The sequence below is a fragment of the Monopterus albus genome, unplaced genomic scaffold (assembly GCF_001952655.1).
Source record: "Monopterus albus unplaced genomic scaffold, M_albus_1.0 scaffold116.1, whole genome shotgun sequence".
In the NCBI taxonomy this organism is placed as follows: Eukaryota; Metazoa; Chordata; class Actinopteri; order Synbranchiformes; family Synbranchidae; genus Monopterus; species Monopterus albus.
The window spans coordinates 610,852-625,375 of NW_018127996.1; the positions used below are offsets into that span (position 1 = coordinate 610,852).

The window sequence follows — 14,524 nt, forward strand, 5'->3', positions numbered from 1 at the left end:
GGGGGGGGGGGGTTGAATGTAGTTAAAGTGTGGGCAGGAGAGCACGTTTTCATGTCGTGGTGAGTCTCAACAGGCACAGGTAGGTATGCAGGCAGGCAGGCTGACCTCTGACAGGCAGATGACGATGTGTTTAGGGAAGTGCGTAAAATACCTAACCCTCCCCTAAGCAGCTTTCTTACCCCTTTTTGGTCTTCCACACCAGTATTTGTGTCCTTGTGGAGAGTTACAAAGAATAATAAGGATAATTCTTCCAGTTGTTTCACCGGAATACAATGTAACAGTGATGTATAAATAACAATAAAGCAGAATTAATTGTTGTAACCTGGGATACGACTTATTTTGTGATGCTTTTTTTTTCTTTTAACCTTCATGTATTTACTTGATTAGTCTTCAACATTGTCGGTTGGGTCAAGACTACAACTTTGAAAATCAAATGTAGAAATACTTGTGCAGAATGGTACATTTCACATAAATTTGTATTATAGCTTACATTATAGTTGCATTAATGTGTACACTTTAATGCTGCAGCTGAGTTTTTTTAATCTGTTGTGATCATGCGTTTTGACTATTAGGCAAGGTACCTTTATTTATACAGCACATTTCATACACAGACGTTTCAAAGTGCTTTACATAAGCCAAGAAAAACAATAATGGCATTTAAAACAATAAGCATTAAAGGTAGGGTTGGCAGTTCTCTTCACAAGCATTTTTGTTACATATCTTGAAATTCTTTCTTCATCCGGATGGCAGTAATACACAGACTATGTAAATCTGTGGCAGCAGCAGGGCAGGAAAAAGCTTGACCAATAATTTTACTCGTCCCAAGCGAAACCGTTGGATGGCCTTACCCACCTGTCAACCTAACTTGCTACTTGTGCGCACTCTGCCCGCTTGCTCAACGCACGAATCAAGAGTGTCACACAAAGTGTTGCTGTTGCAGGCAAACTACGGCAGAGACGGTCCCCACAGCAGCTTTCATTCACAGAGACTGTTGTTGCAGGTCAGGCCTTCATGCAGCCTTATAGGTAATGTTGTCGTTGTTGCCAGAAGTTGGTACCTGAAGTGTGAGAGTGAGAAGGCCGCTGCATGGAAGAGACTCTATTTACGTGAAGCCAGACAGTAGTCAGCTCTAAGTGTATTGATGGGATTGTATTGTAGTAAACTGGGCATCAAAGGCCACATGCAGTGTTTGTGTTACCAAGATGGACTAAAGCCTGTGTTGAAGCCGGCCTCCCTCTTCACTTCTCCCTGCTGGAAAAGACCAGACTTCTAAGGCTACGCACCAGGGCTAAAGCAGATTAGGCATGAACCAGAGGTCCGCAATTATGGTTCGGGGCCACAGGTCTGGACAGATAACCCCATCTTTGAGAAGGTTACAACTAAAGAGAAGTTGGATGCTGCAAGAAGCCAGAATGAACACTGGCATGGCTTTTGAACAACAGTGACAACAGAGAACAAAAGGGGCTGAAAAGTGACACCATGGTGGCCATATTTCTTCTGGATGGATAATTAACACTTTTGTTTTGTTTGGGAGCATTTGTTATTTTCCTGAAATCTGTAATTAGTAGCCAGGCAGTGCACGATGTGTTTTGGAGTAGCGGCTTTGGAGAGAAGTCAAAACGATGGTGGGATATCTTTGGTTCTATACTTTCAAAATGCTTCCTCTTGCTGGTTTTAACAAAACAAAATGAAGAAAAAATATTAAGATGAGTTCAAATGAAACAGAGGTCTGAAACTTGATTTTCTAGTAGTCACAGTACAAAAAGTGCAGCATAGTAGTAACTGAATTACTTTACACTGTATACTGCTGGGGAGCTTGTGAATTTCCCACTGAGGATCAGTAAAGTCATATGATTATACTCTTATTTGATTCTGAATAGTAACTAAATGTAGCCTATTAAATGAATACAGCAGGAGTAAAATGAACACTTTTATTCTGAAATTTAGCGAAGTCAAAATACAAAGTAGCAGAAAATCGAAATATTCAAATTATGGTTGTGTTGCATTGTGGGTAGTGTGGGCACCAGCCTTTGACAAGTAGAAAAATGTGGGATGGATAGATTTTGTCCGTCTTGAGTCTGGCAGTGCTATAGGTGTGCAATACTAAATTTGCTGAAAGACCCTGTTACCAAAAGCCAAACTTGATACGCTTTGAAAATGGCTTGCGTCCCTGTGGATATTGAAAACCTTTTAAAGCCTGCGTATCTGACAAAGACTGGACCATAAAGGTTCAGTACTCGGATGACCTTGACAGAGATTGGTCTTTCTCAAGTAGTGAAATTTCTTTATCTTGATTCACCACTTGACCTGCTTTATGATGGAAAACCCTTTGATGAGTACTTTTGTGGGTGTTTTGTTAGGAATAACTAATTCAGTCTTTATTCTGCCCACTTACAACTGATGTCACACACACACTATACATTTCTGGAGTTCTTTTAAGACCTTAAGATGTTGTATTCAAGCATGGCAACCCTGATCTGATCACTGGCTAACTGTTACAATCACGATTATAGCAAAAAAAAAAAAAAAACTCAAACTTCTTCAGCACCAGTATTGCTACCAAAGCTTTTCTTAAACCAACAGAGAAATAAAGAGCTGCAGCAATAGACTAATACCGGACTAATTATGAAAACTCCTGAAATCTCAACAATTTATCATGTTCCACTTTGAATGCTCTGGTCCTATTAATGCTAAAGGTCAGCAGAGTAACATAATCCAGTTCTTAGAGAGCTAAACTGTTATGGGCAGGATAATAAACTGTCTCAGTTCCTTCAGCTGTAAGTGAGCTCCATCTAATGGTTGTATTTTGGTTGCTGGTCTAGTACAGTTAAAATGTATCTTATGGAACCTACTGTACCAGGAGTTAACCCATTGCTTAATCTACTCATATAGGCTATATACAGTAAAATAGGAGAATATATATTTCTATTAATTTGTATAAATTATACAAATTATCAAAAAAAAACCCTGTTTGATATATGTGATTTATTTAAAGCCAACGCAGGCACAGGTAAGCACAACAGTGTCGCTGTGGTAAACTACACTGCAGGGTCTCCTTGTCTCACTGTCAGCTGAAGAGACACATTGCCTGAGCATTATTGATTTGACTCCCCTCAGGCAACATGCTGCATCAGGTCTTCACCGACAAATGAAGGGACTAAAATAGTGCAGGACTCGGTCGGGTTCTGGGATTATAGCTATAGGTACATTTACTGTAACTGCACTGTCAGCATGTTTCAGACTGCATGGAAGGCAAAATGTATTACAAAAAGTCTCTTATGACAGCATGTAAAGAGCAACAGTCCTAGAAAGGAAAGAAACCAATACAGAAAATGTTTTGCTTGAACACATAAAAGTACTGCTGAGCTGTTGAAAAAAAAAAAAAAAACCTAAGATATACTGGAAAAGTAAGTACATTGCATGAAACACAATGTAAAGATAATAAATCAGTTTGCTGTTTTTGACATCCCACAGTAAGTGCTTGCATGTTTAAATTAGGCACTTACAGTATTTTAAATATACACTCACCAGCCACTTTAATATTCACACCTGCACTTCAGTGCAACACTATACCTTAACATCTGTGTTGATGAAGCTCAAAACGTTTCAGTTTTTAGTGCAATTGTCATAAATTCAATTCTATGTTCATTATTGAGGAACACCTCTAAATATAATGTAGTCCAGTACAACACCACCTTTAACTATGACCTCAGTAATAAACAGAATTGAATTTATACATTCATGACCATTTCACCAAAAAAAAACCCAAACATTTTGCATTTCATAAACATGTTAAGGCAGAAGTGTTGCACTGAATTGCATAAACTTGTAGGTGTGACTATTGAAGTGAATGGTCAGTGTATATCACAATTATAGATACATCTCCATCTTAAATATAACAAAAAGCAGCTGAACAAGAAAATGTATAGCAGAAAACTGGCTCTAGTGCAGAACAATTATTATGAAACTGCATGGAACCTTTGAATATTCAGTTTCAGGATGTGAACCAGTGTGCTGCAATCTTCTAGCATACATGACTATGGCTGGGCACAAACAATGCATAAAATTTCACTGCATGTCCAAATTGCAAGCAGGACATTAAGACAATGACATCTTATATAAGGCAGGAGCAGACTGTATAAAATACCCAGTGATAAAATCATGATGTAGGCTTGGCAACATCGCCCATTTCATGAAAGCAAACATGGAAATTTTTCAAAGGCAAAGCTTTGTTTAGAACCCAGCTGATACAACAGCATGTCTGTTTTACCAGCCAATTTAAGTTAATAGCAGATGCAGTAAATTAGTATTTGTGTTTATAACAGCTGATAAATTAAAAGAGGTTAGGTAACAAAGGATAAATGCTTGAGCTGTTTCATTACCAGTGTTGCTATTGCATAGTTTGTCCACTAGTGATTCACTGCTGGCCTACAAGTTCACTGAACACACCGCAGCCCATTTGAATGCTGCGGAGCACAGCAGAGCGGGCCCAGTCAGGTCATCTTATATTCGAGGATGGGACAATTACATGTTGGCAGCATCGATACCAGAGAGCACCAGTGTAACATGGTTTATACAGTGTGTTATGGCTATCATGGGTTGTTTGTAGCCTAATGTTGCCAGACTAGCAAATGGTTTAAATTCTTAATAGTCAGTCTTTCAGACTTAACCCTGAAAGTGTTTTATTAGCCAGGTTTAACCTGCAGGTGTTTCTGTGGGCTGATGAAACATGTTTTGTTTCCACCGAGGAAACACATTTATGAGCAGTGAAAATCTCCGGAGGTTTTTACCTTGGAAACGACCCATGGAGAACATCTGTCCAGCAGTCACAGATGATATGAATTGGAACTGATTTGATTTTCACTGGTAGTTTATCTCAAAAGTTCGGTGTTTCTATTAAAAGTTAATATTGGCCAATATGTTGTCAGATTTTTCAGTCCCACAAATAGCCTTAAAAACCCTGTATCACTGTCATTAAGACCTTGCATAAGGGTTAGTCTTTCTGAGTCCAGCTGTACATTAGTAGACCAGATACTTGAGCTCAGAGTAGATGAGTGGAAACATGACTTTGCATGCTTGATACAGAATGGCTCCGCTCTTCAAAAAAGCTCGAGGTTTGGTGCTCCAGGACTCAGACTTGAAGTTGAAGTAGACTGCATACAGTGCCACAGCAAAGAAGTGTCCAATGAGGGTCATGGGTTTGGGTGTCAACCTGGTAAAAATCATGATTCATTCAGTGTCAAAATGCTACATCTCTAATATGTTGACATTTTGGTAAATATGCTTTTTCGCTTTCTTGCCGAGTGAGATGAGAACAATGGTTACATATCGTAACCCAAGCTTCTTTGATTATAGGCGTAGCCCTCTAAGAGCTGTCACTATTGGGTTTATCCCTTCACACATGTACAGTAGAGAAGAGACTTCTGTACTGGGTTGACTCCACTCAGGTCCACTCTGATTGTATAAATACCTGTGTGAACCGAGCTCTGCACCCTAGGCCAGCGCTTTCTCTTCAGCTGGTGGAGGTGAAGTCAGCGGGGCTGCTAGCTTAGAGGCCTATACTCATAGAAGCCTGGGTTACGGTACGTAACCATTGTTCTATTTCGTATAGGCTTTGCCTTAAGAGATGTTGCTATTGGGATAAAAGCACAGTCAGAAATCATTTTGGCCAGATTAGCTAGCAGCTTTCCCCATTTCCAGTCTTTATGCTAAGCTAGCTAGATATATTTCAATGCCTACCATCACGCCAAGTTAGAAAAATGTTTTCTATCGTCTTATTGCATTAGGACATTATTTAATGCTTACACTGAGAGTAGTCCAACAGGTCCCGCAACACACTCTCCTCCAAGCTTGAAGTACTGGAAGCAGGCTTTTCTAAGCTCATGAAGAGAATCTAGTGAACATGAAACAGCCACATGAATATGAACACAAAATGACCATTTTCTGGCAGTGAAATTATTTCATGCTTTGGCTTTTTTATTTACAAAGAATAATAATTATGATCCTTTGTCTCTGTTTCCTGTGTTATTAGATGCAGAGACTCACCATCAGTGGCTGCAAACAGCTCATACAGGGCCTGGGCCAACACATTCACCACAAAAGAATGCGAAGACTTGCGTTTCCAGTGGAATTTTTTCTTTGCCTGTTGAGAAGAATAAAAAAAAGCTGCGTGTAATACTGCGCACTGGTCTGCCGTCTCCCACCTGCGGCAGAGGGAATAGCAGGACAGAGCAGATGCAGGAGAGGCTCCAAAACAGCTTCTGCTTGCTGACTCATTCTAGTTAGGTGCAGAAAAACCATCTTCCTCTGTAGCCACTTGTATTCTTGATTGATTCTTGATTTGCTTTTGAATTATAATTTGAATGTTGGCAAAGGTTTAGTAGTCTTAACACAAAAGGGGTTTTGGGGCACTAAATAATTTAGGGGTCAAATAGTTCCTGTGTTCACCTGCAGTATGGCTTTGTCATCATACAGATCTGGGATGTTCTTGAGCAGACTCCTCCAGATGCAAATGTCGTTGAGAGCAACACTCATCCCTCCTCCCGTCAGAGGATGCCTCATGTTGTAGGCATCACCCAGGAGAAGCACACCTGTAAAAGACAGACTGTTAACACTCCACTCCAACACCTACTGTACATACATTGGCCGTTGTTCAAATGTAGCAAGGGTAAATCCCAATTCCCTTTTTTGATCGTTCCTCAATCCTTACTTAACCCAGATATCATTCCAGTCTGCCATCATAAAGGATGTCCCATAGCTCCTATTCCTGCTCTGAGGATCAGGGAGGGTGCTGGAGGAGCCATGAGCGAGGATACATGAGAGCATCCTTTTTGGAAGTTTTTTATGAACAGTGCCGCCCCTTTTTCAGAAATCAATTGGTGATTGGAGGCTTCAGATGAATGATCAGAGAAAAGGATATCTCGTGTCTCTAGAAACACGTTTCCTTGATTCTGCTCTCCCCAAATCTTTCCCTCACATCTTAGTGGATGCAAATGAGGGAAATGTGGATGCACTTACAGGAATTGGGATTTGTCTACCAGCACCTCTAAATCTCACTAATTATCCTATTGTATTTCATTTGTTTAATCCAAAAAAATTCAGTGTACAAACTCCAACACCAAAAACAGGTTGTTTGCATCGTTTATGCAAAGCTAAGCTAACCACCTGCTGGCTGTAGTTTCACATTTACCATACAGATATGAGAACTGTATACAGCTGCTCATCTAACTCCCAGCAGGAAAGCCGATAAGGATATATCCCAAAATGTTGGACTATTCCGTAAGTATTGGTATTTCACCTTTAAAAAAAGTATTTGAGTGTTTTCATAAAGCAAAGTGCTATTACATGTTCACACCGGAAAGAGCATTTTCAGTCATTTTTAAGTTTAACTTAAAACAGACTACTTGTAAATTGGTCGACAACCAGGAAAGAGTTTTACTTTGCACTGCTTCTAGATGTGCATCAGATATTACACAAGCTGAAATTAGTTCAACAGGTGCCCTCTGGCCCTCTTAAATAGCACCACAGTCAATAACACTTCAGTACCAGGCTTGTTGACAGGGGAGGGGGGGAGGAAGCTGGCAGGCATGGACCTGAGCCGATCGTTCTGTAGCGCCATCATGAAAGGCTCCTTTAAATGCTCTGGAGGAGGGAGAGAAAGAGAGCGAAGGCAGTCGATCACTCACTCAGCTGGATGAAAGCCCGAAGGTGCATGCTGGGCACATACACAAAAAAAGGCTTTTCTTTTGGTGTCTGAATGTACATTTATCAACGTATCAGTGTGACTGACTGCTATTTCAGATACAGTAGACCAGAGATTTAATATTTCAGCTGAATAGAAGAACACACCATGAATATCAAACCTTTCACCTGCAGTTTCCTTGGTGGTATACACAGCAACACAGGAGGCGGTCTCCATTTATTCCTACCTACCTACCAACGCTTTTGGCATCACTGCTTCATAAAACATTTTGAAAAGCAAAATCATTCCAAGAAGATGTTCTTCCAATAATTTTACAATAACCCATAGTCATTTCTCACTCTAAACGAGGTCTTCCTCAAAGCTGGGGCATTTTTCAGTTAGAGATTATACAAACCTGGTAACTGTGGGTGTATCTTCTCAGCCATGTACTCTGCAAGGTTGCGTGGCATCTCCCCTCTGATGTCCACCAGCACCCTGGTGTGTGAGGATGAGATCTGGTAGATGAGCACCGGGCTCGGGTTGGCCAGCACCAGCTCAGCATGGTTGGCTCTGAACTGGGGGCAGTCCTGGGGAGGAGCATCAGAATCAGCTTTATTGGTCAGGTGTGTTGAACACATGAGGAGTCTGAAGCTGGTACAGCGGCTCTCAATGTGCATGTACATGTCCTTATGTAATAGGCAAGCAAACAATATAAAGCTGAGAGGACAGAAAGGAAAGAAAGTAATGTGCAAACAAGCAAGAGGAATGGGCCTTAGGAAATGAGTTAAAATAAAAATAAGGTAAGACCTGTATGTTCTCACAGTCTAGGTGCATTTTACAGATCTGTAAAAGGAATATTTACTGTTATTGCACTGAGGGTTAATATACTTGCAGACACATTGTTTAAATTTTTGGTTTTTCACTCTTAGAAGTATTTAAAGTTGGTAAAAGTACATTTGTAAGGTCTGCTCACATATTTATTTCTTATACCAATAACATGGAATGTAGTACTTTACAGTAGATATTAAAAGATTTGAACAATTTAGGGCAGCAAAAATTTCTCATATATTCAGTTTGTCCCTAAATGTCAGAAAGAAAATGCTTGCTACAATTTTCCAGAGCCCAAGGTGCCACATATAAAGTATTTGTTTTGTTCAACCAACAGTCCAAACCCCAAAAGAATGTTTTACCCTTATACAAACAGCACAGTTCAGACATTTTCCAAAATATAATAAAAACTCAACTATGTGATTTTTTTTTTTTTGCTTGAACCTTTATTTACCTGACAGAAGTACAAGGAAGGGGTTTAATCAATGTTTTCAGTGACCAGTTTTTTTGTATATTTTGTAAATATAAACAAATTTATAATTTGATGCCTGCAACGCACTCAAAAAGAGCGGAGACAGAGGCCTGTTTGCCACTGTGTTATACCACATTTCCTTGTAATTACACTTTTTAATTGTTTGGGACCTGCGGATACTAGTCATTGCAGTTATGAAAAGTAGAAGACTGCTGCTGCTCAACAGGCCGTGGTCACCATTGTCTAGTTCTCCTCTTCATGGTGGCCATAGTTACAGATTTTCTGTCACTCAATTAAACATTCCAGCATCAGACCTATTCAAAATTATTTCAGTTTATTCGGTGTGATGCCGTAATAGCAGTCAAACTGGGTGGTACTATTGTTCTCACCTTCATAAGGCATCCGACAAAGTGTGAGGAGATATTGGCTCTCCCAGAGATCAGAGTCTTTCTGAATTTGGAGAAGCAGCCATCAGCTACCACTGTCAGTGCTGCATGGATTTCCTACAAGAGACAGGTTCACACATCAGACACTTTCTGTATTACACACAATGTTTCCTTCCATGTTGGGGGGGGGGGGGGACCTTGGTTTCTCCAGTTTCTTTCTCCTTGTACTGAACTCCAGTTATACAACCCTCCTCTTCCTGTAAACTGGTCACAGTGCCTTCTATAAATGTGACACTGGGGGGCGCAATGAGACAGTTAAAGAGCTCCACCTGCCAGTACAGCATTAGTGATATCAAAAGTCAAAGTGCTTATTTGTCATGTGCACAGTTAGGAAACGTGTTTTCCTGTACAATGAAATTCTTACTTTGCCGTCCACATGAATGCCACAAAATACAAATGAAATATAAAGTAGATAAATAAGTAACACAAAATCTAAGGCCCTTTAAGCAGCAACAAATGGAGCAATATAATAAAAATATATAAGGATATAATAAGAGAATGTATGCTGCATGGGAGCAGCATGTGCAGCAGTCAACAGTCAATGTGCAATGTAAACAGTACAGGTCGACAGTACATGACATATTTCCTGATATGATGATGAAAGATGAAAACTACTGAAATACAGTAAAAGAAATGTCTTTTTGATATATTAAGAAATGCCAAATATTGATTTTTAAACAAGAGCTAATAATGCCTTTTCATTTAACTTTATGTAACCAACCACATATTATTGTGTAATGTGAAATTAATATTATTAAACTGCCTTTAAAGTAAAAACAGTATAAAAAAATCAGCTTAGAACTTGATGATTCAACTGAAAGCTCTAGAAAAGGCAGTCAGTGGATCCTAAATTAAGACTTTTTTGGCAAACTAGTCATGTCTTTTAGCTTTAAAGGGGTAGAATAAATGAGGGACATCTGAGGCAGAGGGCAACCACCAGATTCTAACCCTCAGTGCTGTCAATCACAGTGCCAGCCCATTAGACAGTTGGCACATGAAGCCATTTGTTGTAAATCTCTTACTTTGGCTCGGCCTGGGCTGCTCTCCTCAGGGCCATGATGAATCGACCATGATGGAAAGCACGTCCACACTGTATGCTACCCTGCTCCTGGGGGTAGGGGATCTCCACCTCTGTACTGTTCTCTACATCATGAATCACGTAACCGTTCACCAGATGGGCATCCAGACCCTCCACTGAACCTGAGACCAAACGCACAACAGGTTGTCTCATAACACACATTCAGTCAGTCAGTCTGCTACTCTTTACATACAGTATCTGTGCTTTCATGTGTAATAAAAAAAATGGAACACAGCTGCTGGGAGTGGGAGAATGGACTTAAAATGAAATATGCTACTGTGGCCTAAATCCTTGCATCCATTGCTTTTATTATTCATCTTAAAAGATTGTTCAGCCCTTAATTTCAATTTGATACAAGCATATTTACGAAACCAGATTTAACAGTCTGGTATGATGGCTGGGTGAAACACTCAAATTCCATCAAGTGGAACTACTGTACATGTCTTTTACATCATTTTATACGCATTTCTCCAAAATTCAACCTGTAATATTTGGCATCTTTGGACCCTTTTGTGTCTTGAGTAGAATTTTAAATAGAGTCAGTGTGAACAGCATTTGGCTGCATAGTGTAAATTTGTGAAGACTGTGACACCAGCAGGTTAGGGAGTTTTAAAGGGGATAAAACCCAGATTTATTGAATCTTTTCAACAGTCATTTGCCAAGAAATTGCACCTATGGGCAGTCTGAAAAAGGGACACGGCATAAAGAATATGAAACAGAAATGCCTATATATCAAGATCATTAACAAAGTATTTAAAGAGATCTTCACAAGTACAATGTGAGCACTGTAAACTGAATGACACAGGAAGAGCCCCATATACGTTTTTAGAAAACATTTCAGTATTTTGTTTTTGTGGGATTTAAGCACAAACATTAACCAAATATTCTCCGGTCACAAAGAGATTTGTTGTGGTTGTGAGGTTTGAGAAACCACTTCTTTAAAGAGCCCATGGCTGCTCATTTTGCTAATTTCCAGCCATTTAATGTTTAATCTTGGGTACCTCTAGATTAGCTTTGCACCCATCATAGCTCCAAATAGTCTGGTTTAATCATTCTGAAATTATTACAGAGACCCTCCTTCTGAAAACAAAAGGATAGCTCGTGAATGTGCTCACCTCCTGCTGCCGGTGTTGTGTCGAAATCTGTTTCCCCATTGAGATGTTTCCCCTAACATTATCCTAACCACAACCACTGAAGGGGGGCGCTACATGATACTGAGGGGAAACACATCTCATTGGGGAAACAAAAAACACTGACCAATAAGCTACATTTTCTAAAAGTGACAATACTGATCATTCAAGGAACTCTGTAAACTATTGCATGGGGGGAAATCTGCCAGTGAGAATTTGCGAGATGTGTATAAACCGAGTTGCTTCTGCATAGAAGTACAACAATACTGTATAGGTACACGTAGTTTTCTGAGCTTTAAGTCATATTTAAGATAATTCATTGTAGATAAGTCAGTAAATACAGAAAAGCATGCCATGGGCTCTTTAAAAAAGACTGACTGATTGTACTTTTGTAGGAATGGTGACACTTTTATACAGTCGTAAGAGATACAGTCATAAGGACCTTTAACCTATGAGACAACAAATGCAAAAAACTGCAATGTACTATTACATAGTGTAATTTAATCATTTGTATAATCAATGTACATTCACAGGTCACCAGCAGTCACAGCTTCTTTCACCGACCTTCCAGCCCAAGCTCTTTCAGAGCCCTGTATCCTCCAGGCTGCAGCAGCTCCCCCACTATCCTGTCAGGCTCCTTCAGGTCCCTCTCCACCACAGTCACCCTCCTCCCATCCCAGGCCAGAATAAGTGCCATTGCTGAGCCCAGCACCCCTGCCCCAACGAGCACCACATCTGGCTCCGGGGCCACAGAAGAGCTACTGGCTGAGGCAGAGATGTCTGCATCTACTCTTTTCCTTGTTCTCTGGTTCTAAAAACAACCAGATTCTCATTATACAATGTAAAGTCCAAACAGAACTGGACTGTAAAGCAAACATTGTGCAAATGTAATAAGTAGCTAGGTCCCTCTGATTTCAGTTGCAGTCCTCAAATATATGCTCTTCGGCCATTTTATTAGGTACCAACTGTATGCACTTCATCACAACGCATTTGCCTTAACATCTGTGTTTACGAAGCTCAAAAAGGTTTCAGTTATTGGTGAAATTGTCATAAATGTATAAACTCAATTATCTGTTTATTACTTGATGTCATAGTTAAAGATGGTGTTGTACTTGGGCTACACTATATTCAGAGGTGTTCCTAATATTCTGACCCTCACACATAAGTAGCTGGGGAGGACAAATTATAGACACGTCTATATATAATGTAGTCCAGTACAACGCCACCTGATTTATAAAGAGTTTATAATCACAAAAGTTCAAACTTACATGTTATAATTTTAAAAATAAGGTTTAAAGGGGTTATAATTAAAAAAAGAAAAAGCTTCAACTGAACGGGACAAAACACCTATTTCAATCTAGTACGTCTTTGACATCCCATAATTAGCGGGAATCCATATGAATTCTTACCTTTTTACAGATGTTCTCTGCTTTCTCGCTTGTCTGTGTTGACGTTTGAAGGGCTTTGTGGCTGATAACGGGTAAAAACGACAGGAAATTAAATACCTGGGGGGCTCTGGGCCTGTGGCCATGGAAATACCTGATATATGAAAGCAGTAGCCCGACTGTAATAAATAAGATTACGACCATTATTAGCTCTTTGTGAACAAAAGTAAAAAATGTCCCGGATTTTTTATAAAGGTATGTGAAGCTCGCTATTCCCAGGAAAGTCCACATCTTTTTAAGTTAAAAACAAAACGTCAACTTGAAGGTGAAAGAGGACTACTGTGAAACAGATTTTCTACAGGCAGTAAAAAAAAAATCTCCCACACGTTTTAAAGGCATTCCAAAATTAATTCAGCCAGCCAAAGATGTACTGTTCCCTTTGTAATTCTCTGTTATTTGCTCACAGACAGTCGGGGAGATGCTGTCAAATTTATGCTAATAAGGAAAAACGGACCACTTCTGATTGGATGGGTTTACCTGGCGCATCTTCTACAGCTCAACCCTCCAATCAAAAAAGACGTGACGGTGAGCAGAGCTCACGCTATTAGCCGATTGGACAGCCAAGCCAGCACCGGGCCTCCCCCTGCCGCTACAGTACGCTGGCAGGACAGTAGTATGATGTGATGTCAGTGTTCCAGTGACTGGACTAAATAATATTGTTTAATGCTTTTCAAGATAAATTACTCTAGGTGCAAACCATTTTTTGGGCTACATGTCAAATATCATAGTGACTCTCAAGCTAAGATAGCAAGCTGTTACCATAGCAAACAAATATGCCATCTGGAAAAAAAGAGCTCACTCATTACACAAATAGGCCACATAGTTTAGCATTAGACATTTGTGTTGTTTTGTATCTTTTTAAACATATTCTGTAGTTGCAAAAGAAGAAACAGGGCCAAAGTGCCACATCTGTCCAGGTTTATGTTCTAGATAATATGTGTATCATCCATGGTACCCAGAAAAAGAAACAGGGCGAGCGCTTTCTAATTCTCATTCATAAAATAAAACCTGTTTGGGAAAGTAATTAGATATTAACAAGCAACTCTAAGTACTAGAAAAAGCTTTCATTGAAAGACAACTATACTGTATACACAAGATTATTTATCATGTACAAAATTACAAACTATACAGGTGCAGCTCAATAAATTAGAATATTGTGGAAAAGTCCATTTATTTCAATAATTCAACTCAAATAGTGAAACTTGTGTATTATATAAATTCAGTCCACACAGACTGAAGTAGTTTAAGCCGTTGGGTCTTTTAATTGTGATGATTTTGGATTTTGGAGAACCGCAGCCTTAAGAGGCTTCTCAAGCAAAATCGATTCAACAATGTGGGTGAACTTTACAAGGAATGGACTGAGGCTGGGGTCAAGGCATCAAGGGCCACCACACACCGCCGTGTCAAGGAATTTGGCTACAGTTGTCGTATTCCATTCCTATTC

The 14,524-nt window shown here is 39.7% G+C and overlaps 1 protein-coding gene across 1 annotated transcript; it reads right to left on the bottom strand.

Moving 5' to 3' along the window:
• Window positions 1-3,847: 3,847 nt before the first annotated feature.
• On the bottom strand, window positions 3,848-13,645 carry sqlea (squalene epoxidase a). The gene is made up of 11 exons (XM_020611592.1): window positions 13,045-13,645; window positions 12,200-12,446; window positions 10,450-10,627; window positions 9,565-9,661; window positions 9,371-9,484; window positions 8,097-8,268; window positions 7,546-7,641; window positions 6,448-6,590; window positions 6,046-6,142; window positions 5,806-5,893; window positions 3,848-5,212 (listed from the first exon to the last, which is right to left on the bottom strand). The coding sequence occupies exons 1-11, from the start codon at window positions 13,309-13,311 to the stop codon at window positions 5,020-5,022; spliced, it is 1,692 nt and encodes a 563-aa protein (XP_020467248.1). The 5' UTR covers window positions 13,312-13,645; the 3' UTR covers window positions 3,848-5,019.
• Between the last annotated feature and the right edge of the window lie 879 nt (window positions 13,646-14,524).